Source organism: Phanerochaete carnosa (assembly GCF_000300595.1).
Source record: "Phanerochaete carnosa HHB-10118-sp unplaced genomic scaffold PHACAscaffold_7, whole genome shotgun sequence".
Classification (NCBI taxonomy): domain Eukaryota; kingdom Fungi; phylum Basidiomycota; class Agaricomycetes; order Polyporales; family Phanerochaetaceae; genus Phanerochaete; species Phanerochaete carnosa.
Genome location: NW_006767634.1, coordinates 528,060 through 547,092, shown reverse-complemented (window position 1 = coordinate 547,092; position 19,033 = coordinate 528,060). Strand labels below are relative to the sequence as shown.

At 52.6% G+C, this 19,033-nt stretch overlaps 5 protein-coding genes across 5 annotated transcripts; 2 read left to right on the top strand and 3 right to left on the bottom strand.

The window, feature by feature from the left end:
• Positions 1-387: 387 nt before the first annotated feature.
• Positions 388-2,008, top strand: PHACADRAFT_99025 (uncharacterized protein; the record flags this gene model as incomplete). Its single annotated transcript, XM_007397728.1, has 5 exons — positions 388-474; positions 534-943; positions 999-1,221; positions 1,274-1,813; positions 1,892-2,008. 5 exons carry the CDS (start codon positions 388-390, stop codon positions 2,006-2,008), a joined length of 1,377 nt encoding a protein of 458 aa, XP_007397790.1.
• A 479-nt stretch (positions 2,009-2,487) lies between these two features.
• On the bottom strand, positions 2,488-4,631 carry PHACADRAFT_210805 (uncharacterized protein). The gene is made up of 13 exons (XM_007397727.1): positions 4,494-4,631; positions 4,422-4,440; positions 4,286-4,364; positions 4,224-4,237; positions 4,074-4,172; positions 3,985-4,012; positions 3,907-3,932; positions 3,266-3,460; positions 3,153-3,212; positions 3,075-3,102; positions 2,966-3,023; positions 2,743-2,915; positions 2,488-2,686 (listed from the first exon to the last, which is right to left on the bottom strand). Exons 1-13 carry the CDS (start codon positions 4,582-4,584, stop codon positions 2,600-2,602), a joined length of 957 nt encoding a protein of 318 aa, XP_007397789.1. The 5' UTR covers positions 4,585-4,631; the 3' UTR covers positions 2,488-2,599.
• Positions 4,632-6,206: 1,575 nt separating this feature from the next.
• PHACADRAFT_210804 (uncharacterized protein) lies at positions 6,207-8,344 on the bottom strand (the record flags this gene model as incomplete). Its single annotated transcript, XM_007397726.1, has 19 exons — positions 6,207-6,425; positions 6,481-6,653; positions 6,710-6,767; positions 6,819-6,846; positions 6,898-6,957; positions 7,014-7,114; positions 7,167-7,209; positions 7,267-7,282; positions 7,339-7,350; positions 7,414-7,436; positions 7,495-7,528; positions 7,580-7,605; positions 7,663-7,688; positions 7,740-7,767; positions 7,827-7,925; positions 7,981-7,994; positions 8,050-8,128; positions 8,185-8,203; positions 8,257-8,344. 19 exons carry the CDS (start codon positions 8,342-8,344, stop codon positions 6,333-6,335), a joined length of 1,020 nt encoding a protein of 339 aa, XP_007397788.1. The 3' UTR covers positions 6,207-6,332.
• Positions 8,345-12,533: 4,189 nt separating this feature from the next.
• On the top strand, positions 12,534-16,737 carry PHACADRAFT_147389 (uncharacterized protein; the record flags this gene model as incomplete). Its single annotated transcript, XM_007397725.1, has 4 exons — positions 12,534-12,681; positions 12,731-13,187; positions 13,244-13,541; positions 13,597-16,737. The coding sequence occupies 4 exons, from the start codon at positions 12,534-12,536 to the stop codon at positions 15,556-15,558; spliced, it is 2,865 nt and encodes a 954-aa protein (XP_007397787.1). The 3' UTR covers positions 15,559-16,737.
• A 1,541-nt stretch (positions 16,738-18,278) lies between these two features.
• PHACADRAFT_259235 (uncharacterized protein) lies at positions 18,279-19,032 on the bottom strand. The gene has a single exon (XM_007397724.1). The coding sequence runs from the start codon at positions 18,460-18,462 to the stop codon at positions 18,301-18,303; it is 162 nt and encodes a 53-aa protein (XP_007397786.1). The 5' UTR covers positions 18,463-19,032; the 3' UTR covers positions 18,279-18,300.
• Between the last annotated feature and the right edge of the window lies 1 nt (position 19,033).

Genomic DNA, 19,033 nt, shown 5'->3' with positions numbered 1-19,033 from the left:
TCACAAAGGCCGAGTATTTGCGATGAAACGCTTTGGCCAAAATGCGCAAAGATTCTGCCGAGGAATGACGAGGTGGAGCATAAATTTCGAGCACGAAGTGGATGCACACTCCGCATTTTCGCAAGCATACAAGTCTTCGAGCAGTACTTTTCCATACTGTATGCCAAGAAGAGTGTATCGCCAGTTCCAACCATGGTCGCAACTTAAGCAGGCCAAACGAGAGCGCGGATTCCCACGCCAGAGTCATCACGTGACGTATCATGTGGAGACGAGGAGAATGCTTGTTCCGGAGTCCAGAGTCCAGACGTGCTCGCACGCAATAATCAGGTCTAGAAAGCACTCCTCATTCCAATCATTTCAGAGATAGATTGGGAAGGCAATCTCGTAATGGTGGATTACACGGCCTTTCCGGTCGAGCTTTGGGAGAAAAATCTCGAAAACGTACCAGCTCAGAACATGGTTCGCTTTCAGAGTGTATGATTTCAGTAATATTTATCGCAGTTCAATATCAATTGTCTGATGGGATGTCTTAGGTCTCCCGATTCGCTCGCAACCTCGTACAGAACTCGGCCGCCTTGCAATACAGAATAGAACAGTACTGCATGTCCACGGTCGATGGGCCTGCTTTTCGGAATATCGCACTGAACGAAAAGGTTGAAATTCAGAAAGAGTGGCACAGGGCCTGGAGGGTCTTTGGACACGCCAGCACCGTTCAAACAATCGAATGTAGCGGATCTCCGACAACGTGCCTCTCTGTTTCTCTGCGCCCAGCATACATCAAACCCTCACGTCGGAGCTACGACAACTCTTTGCGCTTTGTTCGCCCACCATCAAAGCTTCGCGGAGTCGGTCTCAAAGTCTGGACACTTGAGAACTTGCCCGAATTCTCGAGCCGTCGGTTCGCGTATGACTACGACCAGGACCTGCTCGTGATCGTTCCAAAGTACATGTCCGTGGGTTTGTAAAAGACAAGACAAAATTAACTTGGATCGATATAGATCGGTCGACGACCGTAAAGTTGAATTGCTCATTTTATCGTGCACGACAGGCGAAACACACCCACTCGCAAAGTCCCGGGCATTGCTCAACACATACACTGATGCGTTCCAGCGCGGGTCTGAACGGCTTCTGGTGCATGCCGACATGATTGCGATGTTATCATACAGTCACGAGGGATACAATCTGTGGGTCTGGGACTGGAAGCGTGCCGAGCTTCTGATGGTACGTCCGCAGAGATCTCGTTGTGGGAGTATTCTTCAATGTGAGTGCCAAGTCTATGACAGTAACCACAAGCAATCTACGCGTAAAGGATTTCGCATTCATGGACGCACGGCACGTCTTAGTCCTTGTGCAGGTCGCATCTGGCGACTCCAGAATCATGGTCTTCGACTGTTATGCCCCGCAGGTCAGTGCATGCTCCACTGACAAATCCGTACTAGCGGTGGCGGCTTTCGACCTTCCGAAACAGCATGTACACCGCACAGCGTTCCATACAGCCAGGATGCGGACTCGTCTATGCAGCAAGCAAACCCCGTTTACTTCGGATACTCGGTTCCGTTGGACGCCCCATTCAAATATCGCCCTCATCTCCCTTGATCCATACTTTAAGCTCTGCATTTATCTCATCATCCCACTGCATCTCCTCACCACACGCTTTCACGACCCGTCGATCGAGAGTAATACGATGCGTCCCGTTCCCTGGGAAGAGTGGGGCATGCACACCTTGACGCTGCAGACCGGCTGCGAGCCCAGCTCTTGGAGCATTGTCGGCGGCTCTCGGCTGTGCGCGCATGTTCCCTTCCTTGGGCACATCGTCATCTACGATTTCGATCTTGCGCAGAACCGCGGTCAGGACGAGGCGCCAGAGCTTAAGCACCCCAGGCTCGCGGAGTACTTGCGCGAGGTGCGGGAAAAGGCTGGTTTGTTTGACCTGACTGGCGCGGACTGGGCGGCGATGCGGGCGCCCTTTCGTGCGACTCTGGTTAACTACAGGTGTTGCTTGGCTTGACGCTTGTTGAAGATGGTGTTGTGTTCTCTTATGAAGAAGAAGGCTCTAGAAGCAGGTAAGCGTTATTTGTGGTGAGCGGGGTGCATTCTTCTCACTGCTCGGCAGAATCGAGATGTACACAGTATAATGCCAGGCTTTATTGTTTCAATTAGCAACTACCATCTACAAACCGATATCAGCTCAGTAAAATTTGGCCTCAGCATGTACGTTAGGATAGTCCGTGCGTCGCCCAAAATTAGGCGGTGGCGACGGCAGCAATACTTAAGCACAGGTACTCACCAAGCGTGACCAAGCCGCTCCACATTTCTCTGGGCCTGCGTGTTTGCGTCTTCGCAGGTGCATTTATTCAGTGGTTATGTAGTGCACAGGATCGTCGATAAGGCTTTCGAAGGGATAAGAACGATTGAACTCGTCAATACTCGCACCTTGGCAGATGTAGTGCCGGAACATCAAAGCAAATATGATGGAGCATATGTCATGTTATTCACTACGATTGAGCCAATATATCGAATGCATATTTGATGTGCACTTGCAACACAGATGGCGAACAATGGGCAGAAACATGCACAAAACTTCATTCTTGCGCAGAGTTCAGACTCCGGCCCACCTCGATGCCTGAGATTCCGAATCGCACGAGCTATTTGGGGCTCCAACGATGTCAGAAATTTCCGCAGCCTCCTACATAAAGAGCACAGTCGGAAGAAGTACAAGCACAGTTATGAGTGACTACGCACCCGGTCTTTGGCAACCTCATCGTGTGTGTGCGCAACTCGTGTACCGCCCGACGGAGCAGAGTGGTTTATAATTCCTGCGAGTCTTGAGAGATGGATGGACTCGATTTGTACGGCGTGCGTGTCGTACAGTGCGTCACGCGAGTTGAGCAGCGCAAGCAAGGAGTTCGATATCACTGTGCCGAAGCATCAGTACCAGAGGCCGACGATAGGACGCAGGACGGACACATCGGCAGTACTATTGCCAAGTTGACGAATACGAAGTTGTGGGGCATTCCAGCGTACTTTGTTCCCGATAAGCTGCGTAATCCCGCGCACAGGTGGAGAGCGCTCACCGTAGCAACAGAAGCAATGGAGACAGAGCTACAGAAGGTCATCACAACTGCAGCCGCGTAAGATAATCATCACCATACCTAGTCAGCGCACATGTGTTAATGGTGTAAATGATGAGCGTGCGGATGATCGAATTAGTTCTGTGGAGCGGTAATTCGTTCAGAACTTTCCGAATTTCCAGGAATAGACACACCGTTTGAAGCCGGTGCGACGCCTGATAAGCATCGTGCAGAGTGTAGCCGCAATAGCGCAGTCTGTGAAGGCCTGGAGGCTGTAAACGGTATACCAAACCCACTTCGTGTATTTTAGAATCAAGGTAAAGTCTGAAAGGAGCGGCATGCGCACGGCGAATCGCTGCTCCAGCTCTTGATAGCTCGGAAACTTGAGCCTGCAGTCGATGAGTGGTGCAGTAGGAGAAGCGGGGAAATGGAGAGAAAGGCTCACTCGAGTATGGCAACGGCTAAGCTGCATGTTTAAGATACAGTCTCAATGTATATGATTCAAGCTGATGCCCACCGATTGATGCCACTACGAGAACAGATGGTAAGGTTCAAATACCAACAATGAGACTCGAAAAAATTACCCCAGCTGACGAATTGTGTTGGTACCTAGGGTATTATCCTCATAAGGATGGTAAAATAATAGGTCACCTGATAACTTACGATGAATACCAGTGGCCATATAAGTCTGCTAACTGATCATTCTCATAAGCCATCTGCGATTGAAAGGGTCGTTTGCGTACGTACGCTTGTAGATTTTATATGCGAAAATACTTCGTGTGGCATGACTAAAATCAAATCTGCACAGAACCGGCGCATTACCCGGAAGACGTACCAAGTGACAGTGACCTCAATGAGATACTGGTCGGTAAATTTCAGCCTATAAATGGTCAATTGAGAGCATGACACATACACCCGAAAGCATCGAAGCTACCCAGCTCCTGAGTTATAACTTCGTGAGTTGGCGCATGAATATTTTCTATCTCTCGATAAAGAACGCACCGCGGAACCCGCGTCAAGGCGAGAGGGTTCACAAAATTCGTTACAGCCAAGTAGTAGACCGTACCAGAATTGAACGCGACGTAAACGCTTTCGAGTATCCTGAGTATACGCATAAACATTGTTATCAAACAGCAGCTGCATGCGACGTACCACAGGAAAAATATCTGTATCCGTTGTTGGCCATGAAAAATAGGCGGCAGAGATGTACTCACAGTTCGCTTCAGAAAAAGGTCGTCACGAGGGCCGCCGTAGAAGTAGTTATAAACTTGCACGCTGATGATGCCGTACAACCTGTGACACGTGGTGTCGGGGAACCTAGTCTATGCACAATATTACGAGGATACTCACATCGCCACCAGAATCTCGACTGCTTGATTCGTCAGTACGAAGCGCTATTGACGACAAGCGACGTTTGCGCACCAACAAGGGTGACGCTAAGCGTATTATCAAAATGTAAAGTGACAGGTTGAAGAGAAGGCGGAGTGGAAGTTGGCGATGCTAGCTCGGACATAGTTGTCGTGGGCTTTCGAGGACTGCTACAACGAGGGATTCCTATGCCTCCACCATGAGCTCGATATGCTATATATACTGCTGTAACCCACGTACCTGAAACTTAATCATCCTGCAATGTTTCCCTACTCGCACGCCTCGTGCAACAGAGCCCGACCTGATACGGCCGGAGCGACGGTCGCTGGAAGATTTGGAGCTGGGGGCTTCCCGCAAAATGACGTTGCAATGCTTCGCTCCGCGCCGAATGATATCAGACGACGGCATAGTAGTCCGGGAGAGGCACCATGACCTGTAACGGATGCTTGAAATCAAGTCAATGGCGGAAGCGAAGAGAGGGGATGCCTGTAAAGTTTACGACACAAACACAGCTCCTAGAGCGTTTGTAAGAGACTGTTCAGGCCTGCTGTCGGCGCATGGAACAGACTCCAAAGCTTAGGCGACGCGCACCTCAAGATGCGCGGCATCTTTAGTGCCAAGTGCCGCGCCATTGAATCGTAATAACAGGCGTCTGTGCAAGGCAAAGAGCGTTTCAACACGACCTGGACACCCGAGCAGGCTGTTACTACCATGATAGCATGTGAACGCGGCAAACCCTGTAAAGCGCAGCTCAGATCAGTATACGAAGCCATTGGGAGACGGAAATGAAATAAAGAACGACCATGCTGGGCCCTGACAGCGATTAACGAGATATCCAGGTTCCTATTCGCTTCCTAGCTGACAGAAAAATTAAGATAATAAGAATACTGCACCTGCCTAGTTCCATCCTTGTGGCTATCGGCTCAAAGGACTGTATAGTGCCATGGTCGTGGCGTTAAAAATAAACGTCAGGAAGACATACATACTCGTGTTCAAAATATTCCGCAGGATAGCGGTACTGGCAATGATTAAGAAGACAGCCAGAGACAGCTAGCTGAGATGGCGTCGGATACGTGCACATGGTTCGTGGGAGAATAGAGTCGCTATTGCTCACAGATTCCAAAACAGTACATCCTCGGAACACGAACCGCGGGGCCGGATACGGAAGCCGCCGCTACACTGTGTGCAGGGTACTTGTATGGCTTGTCGTGATACGGAGTCTGTCAATTACCGTTCATACTGGACAGCAATGAGAACTCACCTCGTCTGAAACCCTGGTGGATTGGAAAGTGGAGCGGCGGCCTCTTCTTCGGCTTCGCATATACTATGATGGCCGTTGCTAAGGCGATGTCTGAAGGAATGGAGCAGCAGACAAAGCACCTGCGGCCCGGGTGAGTCTTGGCGGCCTCGGGAAATTTGCAAGCGAAGAGTAACTTCAAGCTGACCTCGATGAGAGGCTCGGTGAAGGATGTTTTGAGCGAGCTCGGTGGCGCCATCACGTACTCGGTCCAGTTACTCTCTAGAACGAGTCGACCGCCCAGACGCACTAGCCTTGGTAGTCAAAACCGAGATTCCGCTAGGAGCGACCGCCCAGATGTTCAGCCCACGCCACGACGAAGGCGCCAATCAAATGATGGCGTACGCCTCAGTCCATGACCTTGCGACTTACAGGCGGGCCGGCTGGGGCTTCGATTGGTAAGATGAAAAAGAGCTCGTCAAGACCTTCAAAAATTGATTGAAACGGTGATAATGTTAGGGTGATATTCTGGGGTATACGTCCTAATATTTACTACGGCTCGATTAATAATTTACATGCATATTCACGAGCACCAACAATCCGAAGAACAAATGGTGAGGTCGAGCATGTTCCCATGAGCTCATTTCCCGCATAACTCAGACTGCACGATCTCCCGGAACTTGGGACTCCGAGTCGAACGAACTATCAAGAATGTCAGCGGTTGCCGAGAGGTCCGAGTCGATGATCTCCTACACAGGAGCAGAGTCAGTGGATGAATGAAAGCCCTCAGCAGTATCCAAGCACCTGGGATATGTGGTCTGAGATGTGGACCGGTGCCGCCCCTGCATTATCCGACGTGCCCGAGCGTTTGAGGATGCTGGCGAACTTCGAGAAATGGACGGACACGACCTGACCGGCATGCATTTCGCGCAGAGCATCGCGCGAGTTGAGCAGAGCGAGCAGGGAGTTCATCGTTACTGTGCAGAAGATTCAGAATGCGGAGCCAAGGTGGAGCGAGGTGAACGAGACGGACGTTTGGGCAAGAGTGTGCCGATGGAGAAGTATATGAAGTTGTGAGGTGCAGAGATGCACTTATCACTCGGTCAGCTTTATGGCATGCGCCCACAGAAACACACACGTACTGTGATGACAGAAGCAACGGACACAGAGCTATTCTGGTCTGAGAGTCGCTATTTTTGTGCAACACAATCGAAAACGGACCTTGTCAGAGTGCATGTACCGATAGTGTACAGAATGAGGACGCGAATCAACGAGTTAGTCCTGGGAAGTTACAGTGAGCCCGTCAGTGACAATAAATATTATAGGTAAAAATTCACCGCTTGAAGCCCGTGCGACGCCTCACGAGTATTGTGCTGAGAGATGCGGCGATAGCACAATCGGCGACTGCCTGGAGACAGAACATGGTATCCCAGATCCACTTCAGCGGTGTCAGAACCAGGAATTAGAGGCGTAACGAATATTTCACACACTGCGTATCGCTTATCCAGCTCTCCATAGTCAGGAACCTTGCGACTGATACAGTCAATGAGCGAGGGCGTCGGCGGGGGATTTGAACGTGGTTGAGCTTACACTAGTACAGCAATGGCTGATTGATGTGTTAAAGGTACGGTCAGTACGTTTGCAGCTCAGAATGATACATACCAAGGCCTGCAGCTACAAGAATGGTGATCGTGAGCTCTAAAAATAAATAGCGGTAGGGATGTAAAAAAAACCTACTGAGGCTAACGATTTGAGGTGGCATCTAGGATGTCTTTAGCATGTCATCGATAAAATCACGGTAAAATTAGGATAATGCGCACAATGAAGATGAGCGGCCACATATGCCCGCTGACTAATTGTCACTATGAATATCTGCACAACTAATAGCCGACTGTTTGCGCACTTTTGTAGATCCTGTACGCGAAGACACTGTGTTTTGAGGATGTAGTCAGAAAGGGGTACAAGAGACCTTCAAGGAAGGCGTACGATGTTAAAATGAAATCGCTAAGCTCCTATTTCACAGCGTTAGAGTTTGCACTGTGGAATAAGTGGGTAATACGTACCGCAAAGACCATGTCAGCTGAAAAGCTCCTAACACAGAAGCATGTGGATTAACAAATTTTACGAAATGTCCCTGGTAGAGTGCGCACCATGGGCACTGGGTTAATGCAAGAGGATTTGTGAAATTCATTACGGCATATTGGTATATACCGTGTGAGGTGAACGCGAGATGGAGTCCATCAAGAATCCTGAAGACATATGTGAGCACTGCTGCTATGAGATTAGAGTGTTCGTACAACATACCATAGAAACAATACCTGAAATCATTGGTAAATACTGGCGGCAAGCGGCAAGTGATAGGAAAGTACGCACTATTCCCTTCATGCGGGAGCTGTCACGGATGCTACTGTGAAAGTACATATAAACTTGCACACAGGCGATACCAAATAGCCTTCAATCACAGTGTCAGAGAAGCCTAATCGACTCACGACTAAATGTAATGCTCACACTGATATCAGGATCTCGGCTGCCAAATCAGTCAGTACGTGTTTACATCTGACAAAAACAAAGCTCGCGTACTGATAAGTAGCACACCGAGCGTGTTGTTGAGATCCAATGAAGGCAGAGGAGGCGAAGGTAGAGGCGTTGACGAGGCTGGGTCAGACATGCCGGCTGTTCTTGAGAGCTGGTAGCACAATGGCATACGTTTCTCCAATGTATATATATGTGCCATGATCTAAGTTGACGGCGGTTGCAGGGTTCATAAATTGCTATGGCTGTGCTGCGTTCCGCGATTAGCGGCGTGCGAGAAGCGCTGCAGCGCAGTGGGAAGTCGGGTCGGAGCAGTGGCGCCAATGATGAGAAGGGATGTGCAAAGCACCGCCTCACCAATTGCAGCGAACGAGTCGAGTGCATAAAGTTTATTTTAGATATTGGACTTGGTATCGTATGCCCATAGTATTTTATAACAAGAGCTTTGTTGATGGTAGGTGATACAAATGATAGATTTTATCTGCTTAGTAGTCAGCCGATGGCTCTCTATACATTATCCAAGGAACGCAACCCGTACCTCCCTATGCAGAGGCAACCTCCCGAAGAGCCGGTGATACAGTCGCATAGCCATGCCCTACCCGACAGATGGTATCGGACGGACCAGATGGTGATGTGGGAGAAGCATCGAAGCGTGATTATAACCACCACGATCGGAGGAGACACAGACTTACTAATCCAGCGATACCACACCACAGCCCTAGGGAGATAGTGCGGTATGTTTAAGATCATCACAGTCAGGCCAGTGGCAGTGGAGAAAGGGAGTTGATCTTACCAGACCGGAGCAGTGACAGATCTTGCGATGGCAAGCCGCACCGGCACATGTGGACTCAGTCTTCGGCTTTGGGATTGCTCGCCCATCAACTTTCAGGCGTGATCACGTTCTGTGGCAAGCGACTGACTGCTCGCGTAGGTGAAGCAGGTAGAAAAGATAAAGCTCTGCTATGTGGCCACTTTTGTTCTTACAAGCTTGATGAGATTTCAGCGTGCATCTGTCAAAGGTTGGCTCATGTCGCCGCAATCTGGGGCATATTCGGAACGGCAGCTGAGCTTGATCTTGAAGCTTGAGCGCTATTAAATCATGACCCCGGCAATGTGGAGCCGCTGAGGGGAAGAGATGAAAAAGAACAGGGCGCATGGGTCTCTCTCGTGCTGGCGCGATTTAGAGCAGGGTGTGTACCCGTAATAGCTAGCCTACCTCAGGATCAGGGCTCGAGGCGTCTCACGTAGACAGAGTGATCATGACAAAACGGTCTGGGCCAGAGGAGTACTCGATCGAGAGTGGGAAAATTTTAACTACCAACCGGGGGGGATCCTGGTAGGCGAGGGCGAGTGATCTTCAATGGGTGAGAACCGTTCAACAAATAATTTGCCAGAATCGCTCTCAAAGTTGACAAGAGGGAAAGCAGACTCGTGGCCATGGAGAGAAGGATTGAGCTGATATGATCTGGCAGATAGTATTGTCGATGGGCACATGGTACGTTTCCCTGTTGTTGCGGAACCAGAAGAAGACATCGCCGAACTAATGAAGCACTGTGGGTAGAAGTAACTTCGTAATGAAGCTAAGGTCGTCGCGCGGACGAGGAGCTGCATGCAGAGAGCATAAGCAGGAGCAGACAGTCGCGTCGACGACTCGGCTCGAAGTGAATGGAAGTATCGGGTGTGTAACGAGAGCCGGGTCCCGCGCTGCTTGGATGAGGCTCGAAGATTCTCAGCTGTGCGCACAAGGAGGAACTCGCCATCGGTAACATTAATAGTGGTGAATGGTGGCCGCCGAGCCGCCGTAGCGAGAAGCAAAGCGCCGGAGCGGCAGTCACGTTCCCCGGTGATGGCCGTGATAGCGGAGGGTATGCCACCGGTACGATTGCTGCCCATAACTCGCACGATCCGGCATATTTTGTTATCAGTGGTACCATCTAGACAGACAACGACGTGGTGAGGGTATGCTTTCTGCGTAATTGATCTATTACGAAGAGCGCGTGAGTGACATAGTTCAGTACAGGGGAGAGATGCGTTTGCCTCGCTACGCTGCAAAGCGATCGGGCCGCCTCGGGGAAACCATGCCCTCCATGATTATCTAGTCATTCGCAGCATATTGGCCCACCTGCGAGAACATACCAGCAAATTCGAGCTCTATAACTTCTGCGTCACCAGAATCTTCTGTCGCGACCTCTTAGTGTCCCTTCAAGGAGAGCCTGGATCCCTCCGTCATGCGTCATTGCCCGCACACCTCGTCGGTCTCCTACTAATAATCCGACGAAAATTATGCACCCCACGCCACTATAAAAGCGCTAATCACAGGGTTGCCTGTGTAAACTGGCGTCAGCCGTACTTCATCAATTCTATCGCCTTCCTGCAGAACAAGTTCTGTCGTGAGTCCTGTGGCGTTCTCACGGAGCGGAAGGCTCATAGAGCTCGTCACAGTGTAGCGGTAAGCCGTATGCAACTGAAATGCGACTGATTAGCTCACGAGCATTCTCAGCACGCCTGTATGCATACCTGCGGGTTCACCCGTGGCTAAGGGAAACAAGCAGGCGCGCAAACTGCCAGGCTGTGAGCTCGAACGTGATGGTTTCGCCATGTCTCAGATGTATCCCAGGCATTTCCACACCAGATTCCCCGGGCCCGTAATTTCCGACGTGCCCAGCGTGGCTACAAAAGATTTGCCATCGGACTCATCAGCTATCGCGACAGGCATTGCGATATACAATCTCTAGAAAGACATGTCCCAGTCGTTGTTTCAGTTGCAAGCGCGCCTTTCTGAGCGATAACGGCGTTCTGCAAATATGAAAGGATGTTTCGAGCCGGTTTCACGGCATACTGATTTACGTAGATGCCCGTCGTACACGCTATGAACATGAATCAAATAACGATTGGCTCCGGATAACACGGTGATTACCTACGCTACCGCATGTTGCGTATCTCCAGTCTGCACTCATGTATTGTCAGGACTCGTTCGGCAGCAATGGTCTTGGTGACACGACGCTCGACAAAGCAACATTCCAGGCACTAGATAATATGTGGAAGATGGGAGGAAAATACATTATATGTAGGGGCCTGAGGAAATTACGCATATTTTGCTGACAGGCACGGCAAAATTGGTCTACATCTAATGCTAGATTGGGAGAAAATCAGGAGCAGGTCTATCTATCATTTTGAAGCAATTTGCAACTACCGACCTCACAAGCGACGCCTCGAGGCGGGCGAGGCGAACGTACTCCAGTGATGGCTGCCGGTTGGTCTCGATTGACCCTGGGGCCTGGAGTCACTTCTACTTGAAGGGCCCGCTGTATACTTACTACTCTGTCTAGATTTTAGGGCCATCGCTGCAGCCCTGCTCAAGAGAAGCAAGCACCCGCACGAACGTGAAGATACCATCGCTTGAACACGACGGCCCTGCCAGCTTTGAGGTGGCGTCCGCGAGGGAAGTCCGTATTTGCACAGGGCCCTGTGAGACGGGCATCTGCCAATATCCAACCCCCGGAAAAGTAATGCTCAGCTATTCTTCATTTGCAAACTTCGCGACTTTCTGAACGATATTCGGCATATGCAGGTCTAACAGGATTATAACGTCGAGCAAGCTTTACGACATGCTGAACTGCACAGATGTTCGTCGTAGTACTGCTCTCTGTTGGTGCCTTGCACAGGGTCGCAGGTGATATTAAGCGTGGTTCCCTTCTTGAGAAGACATAGTGAAACAAGGACCAATCTCACTCGGCTATACGCCGGGGCAGATTGAGGTAAGAAAAGCTGGTGCGAGACAGCTCAAAGGGATCTATAACGCAGGAAAACCAGTGGAAAGTGAAATTTTTGCTTCAGTCTCTTCTCAGGCGAGAGTCAGCTTTTGACTGATTTTGCAAGTGAATGGATAGTGCGCTTGCCGCCCGCGTAGACTGCGAACGCCCAAATCTTCGCCGCGACAATCTGTGAGTATCTAGCAAATTTTCGGTGTTTCGTCGAGTCAGGGAAGACCCTTTAGTGATTCAGGAAAGAAGATGTTCTCTGGTACGCCTTTCTGATATGTGCACAGCCTGACTGGGCGGTACATTTGCTGATGACATACCAGCTTGGCGCATTGGAAGACGATGATAGAAAGGCGCGTTTGGCGCGTGCAGAGATATGCAAGCCATATATAACCAGGGTCTCTTTGGCGATGTGAGCATACCCACTGTGTAGCGATCTCCGTCCTCGTTACCACTGGCACCATGTCGGACACTCCTCGCACGCTCCAAGAGCTGCTCGCCTCTAGAGCTGAAGAAAACACCGCTTGGATACGCTTTCTAGACCAGCAAGGAAATGTTGCGGGGATGGTCACCTACGCCGACCTGTACACCGATGCTCTTCGTGGCTCACGGCGTTTGCTAGCCTCTGGGCTGAAGCCCGGTAGTGACATTGTCGTCGCAAGTTTCGCGGACCATGAACGACACATCCGACTCTTCTGGTCCTGTTGCTTCGGTAACTCTCCTTCTCTCAGATCACGAATTCTGCTCATTGTGGCGAGCAGCTGGTATCACCATATGTCCCCTCCCTCCGCTCCATCCGGATCCGTCCCGCAGGGCCGCATTCCTCGCACATTTACAGGGCCTTCTCCACGGTCCACTCGTCATAACAGATGATGTGACAGTCGCAGACGGCATCAAAGCTGCTGCACCAGAGTTGCGGACCATGTCTTGGGAGACCCTTTCGGCATTCGATACTGCCGGTGACTCGAACGATCCTGCATCTACATTCTATCCCAGATCGGGCTCCTCAGACGATATTGTCTGTCTCATGCTGACGTCTGGGTCTACCGGAAACTCCAAAGCTGTTCCCCTTCGCCATTCCAACATTTTGTCTGCTGTACGCGGGAAAGCCAAGTGTCACGGGACAACGTCGAGCTCGGTGTTCCTAAACTGGATTGCATTTGATCATGTCGCGTGTGTCACAGAAGTTCACATACATGCTATGGTAGCAAACGCGAGGTATTTCTGCTTCATTGTCCAGCCTAGCTCGCCGAGCTCATGAGCGTCCGTTTCAGCCAGTATCATGTCGCGCCGTCGGCGGTCATTCAGCGCCCGCGCGCCCTGATCGAGTGGTGCAGTCGCTATCAAATCACCTACTCCTTCAGTCCGAACTTTCTCATGGCTCAACTCTGTCGCGACGTCGCGGCGTCGCCCTATGAGCCTGGAGCCCTGGACCTGTCCACGCTTGTCGCTTTTATTACGGGAGGAGAAGCCGTGCCGGTCAACACGGCCATCGCATTTGCCGATCTCCTCGAGTCTTTTGGTGCCCGCCGTAACGTAATACGGGCTGGATTCGGCATGAGCGAGACTGCCGTAAGTTCTTCTTCAGTGCTTTCAGTATTCCTTAGCTCACGTCTCGAATTGGAAGGCTGGCTGTGTCTACAACACTCGTCCCGTTGTACGCGATGAGAACGCATCGGCAGAGAAGTATCTATCCTTGGGTCGGTGCGCCTTGGGTATCACTTTGCGCGTCGTCTCGCCTCACACTGGCGACGTATGTGGCCCAGTCGAGCCCGGGCAACTGCAGATGAAGGGCCCGACTGTCTTCCGCGAGTATTACAACAACGTCGACGCAACAACGGGATCGTTCACTGCTGACGGCTGGTTTATCACCGGAGACAGCGCGATGGTGGACAGTAGCGGAGATCTGCACCTCGTCGGTCGGGACAAGGACCAGATCAACATCAATGGTGTCAAGCACCCGAGCGTTGACGTTGAGCACTTCGTCGAGGACAGCGGCATCGACGGCGTCATGCGCTCCTTCGTGTTTGTCTGCCCCATGCGCCTGGCCGACAGCGATACCGACACGTACGCGGTGTTCTACCAGCACCGTATTCACGTTGAGGACGAGCTGAGCGAGATCGATGTCGCCACTATTCACGAAGCAAATCGCGCGATTCGCAAGTGCTGCATCGTGATGTGCTCGCAAGCACCCCATGTCGTCCTTCCTCTTCCCCGGAAATCGTTCTCGAAGACGGCTCTTGGGAAGGTCTCGCGATCGGCTCTGATGACGGCTTACCTCGCTGGACAGCATACCGCGCTGGAACATCGCTTACTGCCGCTCTCTAACGGGTCGACTACCAAGGTTGGACCGCACGATGCCGTCGAAGAGGCCGTCTTCGAAGCCGTCATAGACCTTACACGTGTCCAGCGTTCCGACATCACTCGCGACTCCAATCTGTTTGCCCTGGGCATGACGTCGATGCACCTGGTCCAGCTCAAGAACCGTCTTCAGTGTGAGCTACGAATCGAAGACATTCCGATCATCGCTATGCTGCGTCACTCCGAACTCGGCGAGCTGTGCGATTGCCTTCGCGAGCTGCAGGCGAACGTCGGGTCGCAGCCGGAGGCCCAGCGTTATATCCCACTGGTCCCTTTGCGTCCCCAAGGACGCAAGCCGCCCATCTTCCTCTTCCATCCCGGATTCGGCGAGATCCTTGTGTTCGTAAATCTGGTTCATGCGATGCCCAAAGATTATCCTCTCTACGCCCTTCGCGCCCGCGGGTTCGACCCGAATGAAGACGTTTTCGAGTCGATGGAAGAGATGGTCGGTGTGTACCTTGCCGCTGTCGAGGCACGCCAGCCTACGGGTCCGTACTATCTGGCCGGATACAGCTTCGGGGGAGTGATTGCCTTCGAGATCACCAAGGCGCTAGAGGCCAAGGGTGAGCGCGTCGCATGGCTCGGCATCTTCGACCTGCCGCCTATCATTAGGCCTCGCATGTACGAACTCACCTGGCCGGAGATGCTGCTATACCTGTGCATGTTCATCGCCCTTGTTGATCCTCCCAACTTCGAAGCGACCAGGTCCCAGCTGTACGCTGCCTTTCCCGAGCTTTCTGGTCTGTCCACCGAGCCGACGAACGGTGAACAGATCTTAGACTGGCTGCTCCCCCGCACAGATCAGAAACGACTCCGCGAGCTCCAGATGTCCACTAGCGAGCTGAAAACCTGGATGCATGTCGCGCATTCGCTTTCCGTGCTTGGGCGTACGTACGAGCTGTCGCCACTCATAGGCGATACCGAGGTCACTGTCTTCTGTGCCGCTCCGCTGCCTTCTATGGGCACGCGTGAGGAACACATGTCGGAAAGGATGATGAAGTGGAAGGACTACTGCGCGAACCTGGAGCTTGTGGATGTCGCCGGCGAGCATTACACCATGCTCTCCGAAGAGAACGTACAATCCTTCGTACAGGTGTTGTGTTCTGCCGTTGATCGTGCGTCCGAGCGCAACAAGGCGGCCCCCAACTTGCAGAAGCTGGACGCCGAGGGCGTTCCCACTGTCGATTTCTCTCTAGCGCAGACGGTTCGAGGGGAGCGCAGGAATTGAGATGCGCCCAGCCCGATGATGGAGGTGTCATGGCTTGCTACGATTCTCTTGGACTTGTTCAGTTGTACGACTAGTTGTGGCTTGTGATCATGGTCGATTCGGGGGGTTTTCTTTTTCTTTTTCTGTGATATTCTATTCGGCATACCCAACAACTTTCTTTCTCCTTCTGACCAGTATTCGTGGCTCGTTGCCCCTTTTACTAGATGCCTCATCGTAGCTAGGTTAGAGTACATAGAACTGGGCCTTTGGTAGCATCCCTATTATAACCGATCCAGTATAGACCGCGTAGAAACATATTGCAACTCTCCAACTCCGGCTGCTTCGGTAGAGCGGTTTCGGACGCGTCTCGAGAGCTTTAGGTTTCACTCTTCCTTCAAAATGCCCGGCACCATGAGGCGGCGACGTGCGGGGCGCAATTATGAGGATGAGGGTCCAGAGCTAACTTCCGGAGAAGATGACCAGTTGGCCATGCGCTCCGCCGGAAAAGTCTGAGCATCTGCACACGCGCCAGACTACTTGGAGCAGGAGCTAGATAGTATGCTCTACTCACCATCTACCGTTTCTCCTGTCATCTAACAACGACCCCCAGTCATCTTCTGCGATATCAAGTGGATTCGCCCTTGCCGAACATCACATTCGCGCGCCGACGTGGGTCAAGCTTGAGATCGACCAGACACGTATCTGGAAGAGCCGGTTGCGCAAGGACTCCTGACCAAAATGCGGCAGCTGGGCGGTCCGGCGCCAGCACTGCTGCGTTCAGAGTGACGCATGCCAGAGCTGTGCGAGGCGATGTCCTCGGTTTTTCGATGCCGCACGGCCATAGAGATGTCTACAAATCATACAAAGCAAGTCCTGAGCGACAAGTCGGTGGTAACACGTGCGAGTATTATGGCGGCCCCGATAGCACACTGACTGACTCAGAACCTGGAAATACTTTGCAATAACGTACGGACAAGCAAGCGCGGGTAGCACAGACTCGGGCGGGCGACTGCAGAGCTTTGTGCGCGCATCTCCCTAGTCCACATATGAATGAAATCTTCCGTTCCAGGAACAGGGAGTGCAGCTCTTTCAGATATCGCCCTGCCGTCTCCTTCGCGTGACATCTCGCTACGAATGCGGAATGCTTCATGGCGCCCTCCGTCTGGGCCAGCTCTGCGTACCTGCACACAATCAGCTTTGCTCACTGGCGCGCGAAGGTGCTGTTCTTACTTTCGTGCAAAGGCACTTGTGCCAGGGTCGAGTATTATCTTCACGGATGATCCGCAGAGGTCTGGAAGGTCGCGCTGCTAGTTCACCAGCCGGAAGACGTAAGCGCATCTTGCCACGATGAGTCTGTTTAGCTACTGCCTCGGTTGGCATAGATTGAGTGCGCGGAATCGAGGATCGGACGGCCAGCGAAGCGAAAGAGCCTGCGAGTCACCGTCAGAGCTGGACAGTGTCGCGTGCGGCTCGTCGAGAACGCAGAGAACCCCGCGTACGGCATCGACGGGCGAATCTGTCACGTTTGCAGGTCTGGGTGTCCTGGTTTGCGCTCTGGAGATCACTGCCGCGGCAGGCATCGCGCCGCGCTAGGCGTGGTGTGCCAGGTCATCGCCTCGTGTTCAGCACGAATTCCGGTGGTAGGGTTCAGCACATCGCCAGTGCCAGCTGCCTCTGACGAGCTGACCACGTCGGACAAGCACCGGACATGTCGTCGTCGGCGATGCAGGCGAAGACCCGAGCAGCTATTTGGGAAGCTGTGCTCGTAGACCAAGCTGCATTCCACTTCTTGTGTCCGAGTACGGTCGACAAGGTCTACCTCCGGAGTAGTAGCGTCGGCCTCTTCCGCCACCCGCGTGACGACGCCGCCACTGTTGCCTCCCGTCTCCTCAGCCTGTCCACAGTTTTCGCTCGCGCCGCGGCTGGCGCATTCGCTCTTCGTTTTCAGGAAAGGAGCGAGGCCGGTCTGCAAAGACATTTGCAACGTAGGCGCTCGTCGCCGTCGAATGATCCGTACGAGACATGACTGGTCGGTATCAAGAACACAGGACGCGACGCCGACGACCAGGCAGAAGATGGTGTGAGCAACATTTCGTCGCACTCGGTCGTGCTCGAGCCAGGCGTTGGTCTCGACTGAGCTGCTGGATCGTTATCATTTGGCGCCGGTGCAGCGGGCGCAGCAGATAAAGCTGGCCACGGGTAGGACGATACGAGGCGGCTTCGGTTGGTAGAGAGTGATGGAATAGGACAGGACGTCCCGCCTGTGATGAAGAGAGGCGTGTGGAACCCGATGCCACCGGCAAGCCAGGATCTTTGGCCTGTGGCGACGCGGGTGGCTTTCCGTCGGCTGCGGCAGCAGTGGAGGGGTTCTCAGACGGGTAGCCTGCCTAACCAGATGGCCGTGCGCGAGCCGTTGGGTCTCCCGCGGAAAGGAACGCCCGAATAGCGCGCCCACGCCGGCCGTAGCGAATAAGGTCCTGGTGTTCATTAGGACGCCGCTGGCTTGAACAAGATGGAGGAGCGCGGCGAAGCGCGTACGGTGAGCCTCGAGAGAGTTGATGCTCTGCGGTCAGAGTCGGCGCATCCGTTCCTTGTCATTACAAACCGTACAACCATGGATATTACACCAGCCCTAGTGCGGCGAGATGGCGTTTGCGGCTTCGAACACCTTGCAGTCGATGACACCAAAGGCATACAGTAGCACGGTCACGACGCTCTGTTGTGAGAGTAAGCAAACGGTACAAAGGCACATACGAGAGAAACTCACGCGGGGAAACGTTCGTAGGGAATGCAACGGAAGATAAGAGGTAGGATAGTGAAGGCAGAGGCGACCAGCAGGAAAGTTGAAGCGACAACGGTGATCACAGCGGTGACAACGTCGAGGGTCCATAGGAGAACGACTAGGCCGGCGAAGAAGAGGACCATGGTGAGATCGATCAGCGCAGGTGTTGCTGCCGTTATTGCCTCCACGTTCCGTGTCTTCTGCGCCCGAGGCGACTCTGGCACACGAGCACACTCTTGTGCGGCATCGGAAGTGGTGAGCTCCACCGCATGTGCCGCTGCTTGAGGAGATCGTCGAACAACGCGGCTGCGAGACCGAGGACGAGGCTTGTGAAGAAGAGGTCGCTGATGAACTCGTTGATCAGCTGTGCGAATGCCTGAGGCTCAAAGAGTGGCATGGCTCTACGAGTGGCGAGTTCCGCTGCGTACACTTGTCGTATAGGCTACGATTTGGACCATCAGCTTGGAGATCGCGAATTTGGAGCGTGGCCGTCGACCGAAACGGCGATGAGCAGCATGCTTGAAGTTCACTAGCTGAGCTGGATTCTTCCAGCGTCGAAAAGACAGGGGACGCATCTGAATGTTGTCCAGACCCTCCCGACATTGTCCGCTCGTCTCGTCTGTGAACGTTGTAAAGCGTTCCCCCCGGGGTGACCTAAAGCCTTGTACTTGCGACGAGTCTCTAAATCGAACGTTCGCATGCGATTGGGAGGTA